Below are 6,255 nucleotides of genomic sequence, written 5' to 3'. Positions count from 1 at the left end.
TGCTAAGTACGTTAGTTAGAAGATCGATAAAATACAAAAATACATTAATTTGATATTCACATAACCCAAAATTAGTGATTGAAATGAGGATTTGAGATTAAGCAATCAAAGATACCTTTATTGATATAAACAAATTAAATAATTTTCAATTTAAATAATATTAAGACCAATATTAACCAATCTTTTATTTATTTATTAGTCTAAATTAGTAACATCAAGGTTAAATAACCTGCCATGCACAATACGATTCCATGTCATAGCATTAAACTTATAATAAATATTATTGTAAACATTATAATCACTATCTAGCCAATATAGATGTTTAACCAAGAAAAATCTTAATGTTTTCGAATTGCTTTCTAAAACTAAATTACATGATAAAATAACGTTCAATAATTTTTTTATAAAATCAAAGATCTATTTACACCTGAACCTAAATAATAGTAATACTAGTAAATAGTAAAAATAAAAATAAAAATAATAAATTTAAGTTTCTTATACAAATTATCATAAATTTTCTTTTATCTATCAAGGCATACAATGGCATGTGATCTAGGCATTCAAACAGTACTATGATAAGAGAATGTTGTCCATGGTGGATTGGTGGGGCTGGGACCTTAGCTGTGATGGTCTATATATCCATTGGGTGACCAGAAAGATAGTGACCCTTAACCTTCCATACAAGACAAATAAATGGATCTTAGCTGTGAATTGTAGTTGTCTCACCATGTATGATATTTTTGTACTTCAATTTGAATTGGGCTTCACCCCTACCCTAATTTTTTTTTTAATATTTTTATAATTTATACCATGGTAGACCCATATTTCACATCCATAGCTTATAAATTTAATTCCATGATATGATAAAAGTGTGAGCAAAATTTTTGTGTCCACTTTGGTTTGATAGTATGTAGGGTGGTTGAAATTTAATAATTTTTTAATTTTGTTTTATATTTAGATAACTTCTTATTTTTGAGTGTATTAAGTAATTAAAGTCAAAGTTTAAAGTATGATGTTAATGGGTAATTTTTGTTGATGTGGAAGTTAATCGTTTGATAATGATTTTAGAAAATGGTTTTAGTCTAAAAAATATTTTTTTAAAAATAGATATGTGGTAAAATTTAGGAAATATTTTCAAAATTTTGAAAAATCATTTGCAATATTGAAAAATTACTTAATGTATTTTGAAGAAACATTTGATAAGTGATTATTCTAAAAAACACTTTAATAAAAAAAACACTTTTATTAATAATATTTTAAGTAAAAATATTATCAAACACACTTTAAATATTAAATAAATCCTCAAATAAATTCTCAAGTAAATTAGAAAAGATTTTTTTATTAAATATAAAACAATTTCTCAAATAAGTTAAAAAATGATTTTCATGACACTGAGTATATTTGTCTTTCTACGAAGTTTTCATTAACTAACTTAAAAGGGATCTAGAAATTTTGTCATATTTTAACCCAAAAAAAAATCGATTATAATTATATATAGCATGTTATAAATTATAGAGAAAAAAAAATGAAAATGAATAAAGGGCTTAAGAAAATGTTGAAATGGAGGATTTTGTTCAATTTTGAATGGAGATTTGTCTTAGCCCACTGCATCTGAGCCAAAATAATAATAATAATAATAATAATAATAATAACAATAATAACAATAAAAGAAAGAGCAACAGTCAAAAGCTATCTTTCTATCCAAAAATAAACAATAAAATTAGAAAATAAAAAAAGGCGTTCATGCATGTTGGACTCTCCACTTTAAGAAAGTGACTTTTATTTATGTTTAATATAATTAATCAATAATGAATTAATTGGACAGCTATAAGATAATTAATTAACTGAAATATACATTTAACTAAATTTTAAATTTTTTTGCCAACCCATTTGGTTACTGACCCTTTAAGTCTACCTACCCAATAAAAAATAAAAATAAAAAATAATTTTTTGGAAAAAAAAGAAGTTATTTCAATAGATATTTCTCAATTGATCAAGTGCCCATTTATATACATATATTAATTAGGGTCACTCTCATTTTGCATGATAGGGCATACAAATAAATTAATTAAATTATTGCCTCCATAGTGGTTATCACTTATCATAATGCATTTGAAAAAGTACTTAATGTGATTGGGGTCACCCTAATCTTTCATAATTATAGAAATAAATTAAGATCAATTATTTCTTAATTAAGAACTTTGATTTCATTAATTTTAAAGTAGTGATTAAAAGGGGCTGTTCTTATTCAAGCTTAAGCAAATTTTATGTAATTAATAAAATATGGTGTATGTTTGAAAACAAAATTAGTGAACATCATAAACTACCAAGTTAATTAAATCATTTTTTTAACAAACATCATCGCTACTTTTCACTTTGTAAAAGTTTACCATTTATACCATGAAACTTTTAGAAAACACAATTTAAATAACCTAACAATTAAGGGTCATTTAGAGAGTAAATGATCGCTTTTTTAAATACAAGTGATTTATAAGAGACTTCGCCATACACAAACTTTTTAACTTCAACCATAACTCAGTAGTCGTATCCTCTTTTGCAACCTCACGAAATACCCCATTATCGAAGCATAATAGAATAGCATTGTGCGCTTTCTCCATAAGTTCATCCTCTTATTCATTAGACATTGTTGTTGGTAGAGTCTCTCCACCTTTCAGTGCTTTGGACAATCCTTGTCGAACTAATAAGGCTAGCATCTTAACGCGCCACAAACTTCAATTATTTCTTCCATCAAACTTCTCAACCTCAAACTCTATTATCATTCCATGTCTAAGAACCTATGCTCTTATACCAATTTATAGTGAAAAAACATGACAAAGAAAAAATATTAGGAAAAAAAATGAAAATAAAACACACAAAGTACACAATGATTTACGTGGTTCGACCTCAAACTTACATCTACCCATGAAGACAAAGAAGAACTTTCACTATTATTAAAGGAGATTACAATCATATAACTCTCAAATCCCAAAGTCTCAATTACACCGAAAAAAAAAAAAAGACTTCTACTATTCTGATCAAAATGTCTTCCTATGTATTTTTTCCTAATTACATATATAGGAAGATTGCATACAGAAAACTAAATGTATATTAATTTTCAAAGATATCTTTCCCTAAAAAAAAAAAAAAAAAAAATTTTATAATATAATATTCCCACTATAATAATAGGAAACTTAAATACAATAATATTTTGTATTAGGAGATTATCTATAATTTTACAATTGACTCAAAAATAATTTTTGAGACACTTTCCAACAATATCATCATATCCAACCATTCAAAAGGTAGGCGCATCCCTCATGAAGCTAACTTCTGGTATCATCTTCTTTGCCCCTCCATCAAAGCAAACAGTATAATATTTGATGAATGCTTTGTTGAATCATTGAATATCTCAAAGTTTGTGTCACCTCTCCATGTCTAAATTGGAAGTAAGGAGGAAAAACAGGCTTTGATCACTAAGTGCTACAAGATGTATTTTAGTGCCAGAGATATAAACAATTTTAACGAGTTCTATCAAGCAGTATGCAAAACTGTCGAGTACTTTTCTTTTCTCCACTTTCATTTCTAACTCAATCTGTGTGTGTGTGTTTTTTTTTCAAAACTAAAGAAAAGCCCTAAAGCTCTTAAAAGAGATTCCAAGAAGATAAAAAATTTATGGAAGAGTTGGAGAGTATTCGAAGATTTCTCAAAGAAGTTGAAAATTTGAAGATTTTTTCAATGAAGCTCGGAAGACTTCATTAAAAAATGTAGTATTTATTTATGAAATTTTTTTAATCCAAAATTAAACATTAAATTACCTAAAAATGGATATTTTTGTCTTTTATAAAAAATAAAAAATAAAAATTAGAGAGCCCTCAATTTATAAATATATCAAAATTATAATTTTATCCATAATTTTCTCCTTTGATAAAAAAGTGTGTGAGTAAATCCAATCCCATCCCATCCACGGAATCACATATTGTTGACCGAAAATTTTCTATGTGAATGTTGTGTTATGTATGATCCTGGTCTATGAAAAAGAACGGAAAAAAGCAAGCTGGAAATTATGAATTCAAACAGACATTATAGATTATAGCAAATTCATGTGGAGAGGAAAAGACTCATAATATTGCATGCATGAAATCCAGTGATACAACTTAATAATTTATACATCTTTATTTGTCTAATCACAAACATGCCGAACAAGAAAAAAACAAATCCCAATTATAATTGACGATATATATAAATATTTTATATAGTTATCGGGATGAGCGTAGTTGGTCTGAACCCCAGTAAGAATTAGTATTAAAACAGCTGCAATGAGAGCCATGAAAGTCCAGGGAGACCTGAAATGGCCGTGAAGGGCTTCAGCTATCCAAGTATTCACTCTCTTGTCGTAGTGTTTCTGAATACGAGCTTTCACATCTCCATAAATTTCGGGATCTACCAAGCCATTGCCGATCTCGTTGAAAATGTGGGCCACATCTTCATCGCTGCCAAGAAGGTTGTGGAGAATGTGCTTAGATCTCAGCTGCTTGACATCGTCTGCATCATCAATGAAGTCGTAAAGGAAGCATACATAAGAAGTGACCGCATAGTCATCTGGGGCATCTGGATACATTTCATAGGCTACCATGTTCAAGAACTTGGTCTTCGTGAAGTCATCAATGGTTATTGGGGGAAGTTTCAGGTAGCCAAAGAAGAAGTAGGATTTGAAAGAAACGTCTCTCAAGAAACACGTTCTACTCGGTTTGAGGTAGATGCCGGCAGCTTTAAGCTCCTTGATGTGTCGAAAAGACTTCCTAATGCCCCGTTGTTTGCCTTTTTTCCATGGCCAACGGAGCCCCCACTTTCCTCCTTGAGACGACGACGACGACTTTCCTTTTTTCTTAGGTTGCTGCTCTTTTTCGGGCTGACTCCTAATCATGTGGAACCTGCCTAGGAGAGCACTTCGCAAAAGGTCGAGGAGATGAGAGGGCTCTTAGTTCACCTCTTTCAGCTGTATTTCTGATGACAACCCTTCTGGCATTCCGATGACAGTGACGAATTTTATTATATTCTTTTCCATTGGTAGATCAACCTTGAAATTTGCTCCCTCAAAAATCAACTTGAGGACTCCAAAGGGAAGTTGGTTCTCCAGCAAGAACAAGTCCTGCTCCACAAAATCTATTTCGTGAACTTTAAGAACGTTTATCATACCTTCCCTGCAGATGAAATATAGTAAAAAACACCCATCCAGAAGCATCATCCTGGCGAGTTTCTCATCATCATACTTTTTTGTACTACTCCAATCATAGCACTTTTCCACTGCCTCGATATTACTTACAATTTTTGTGTACAAAGCTTCGATGTCCTGCTTACTATCAGCCAGGAAGTTTCGGGCGCATAGAGGCTTGATCATTTCCCCTGGGTAAAGGTGGGGCCTGCCATGGTGGTAAGGACCGATCGAAATTACCCTCGGTTCGTAGAATTTCTTGAAATCCTGGGTCCCCCTCAGCATCTGAGGAACCTTTGGTATCCTTGGCCATTGACTTTGAGATTGAGTTCTTTCTTCTGCCGTTCTGAGAGACTCAATCCAATCCCTATGACTGATTTCAACAATGTCAATCCTATGCTCCTCAGGCTCGAGGCCAGTTTGGCCACTGTTCCTGCTTGGTTGGCCGCCTTCTGGTTCTATCTCTCCAACGTTCCTCCTTTCTTGCTGCTCTTCCATGGAATTGGATCACCACCTTGGCCTAATCACTACTGGTATGTTAATTGGTCCAGAAGATGTTAGTCTACTGCCGATGACTATCCTCAACATCAACCAAAATGAATCGTCTAAATCAATGAATCACGTGATGTTAGTGAACATTCACGTGTCAATATTTTATTTAATTAGGCAAAATGTGTAAAACCTTAGTCGAAAGTCAATAGTTTAAATTCTTGTCAAGTCACATTTGGAAATTAAGAATTTCAAAAATTAAATTTAAACTCAGCTATTAAATTATTTGAGATTGGATTTTTGAAATTTGATTATGACATATATTGTTAGAATTAATTTTATTATTACAAGGTAATTATTAGAGAACCATAGTTAGAAAAACTTGGTGAAATTTGTATTATGTTAAATGATTATAATAATTTTTTCAAAAGATATCTTATTTAATATTATAACAAATCAATTTAATTTTTAATTATGATTGGAATTCAACTAGGAATGGCAACGGGACGGGTCGGCCCCATCCCAATCCCGCCCCGTTTATTAAAAACAATTCC

The 6,255-nt window shown here is 30.9% G+C and overlaps 1 protein-coding gene across 1 annotated transcript; it reads right to left on the bottom strand.

Moving 5' to 3' along the window:
• Window positions 1-4,978: 4,978 nt before the first annotated feature.
• Window positions 4,979-5,710, bottom strand: LOC104881355 (UPF0481 protein At3g47200-like). The gene has a single exon (XM_019224801.1). The coding sequence runs from the start codon at window positions 5,708-5,710 to the stop codon at window positions 4,979-4,981; it is 732 nt and encodes a 243-aa protein (XP_019080346.1).
• Between the last annotated feature and the right edge of the window lie 545 nt (window positions 5,711-6,255).

This window comes from Vitis vinifera, chromosome 14 (assembly GCF_030704535.1).
Source record: "Vitis vinifera cultivar Pinot Noir 40024 chromosome 14, ASM3070453v1".
Lineage (NCBI taxonomy): Eukaryota > Viridiplantae > Streptophyta > Magnoliopsida > Vitales > Vitaceae > Vitis > Vitis vinifera.
The sequence above is the reverse complement of the archived record's forward strand: the minus strand, read 5'-3'. Positions and strand labels throughout refer to the sequence as shown.

What these genes read in the sequence shown, in the direction of transcription:
- LOC104881355 (XM_019224801.1), bottom strand. Translation starts at nt 5,710, where the DNA reads ATGGAAGAGCAGCAAGAAAGGAGGAACGTTGGAGAGATAGAACCAGAA.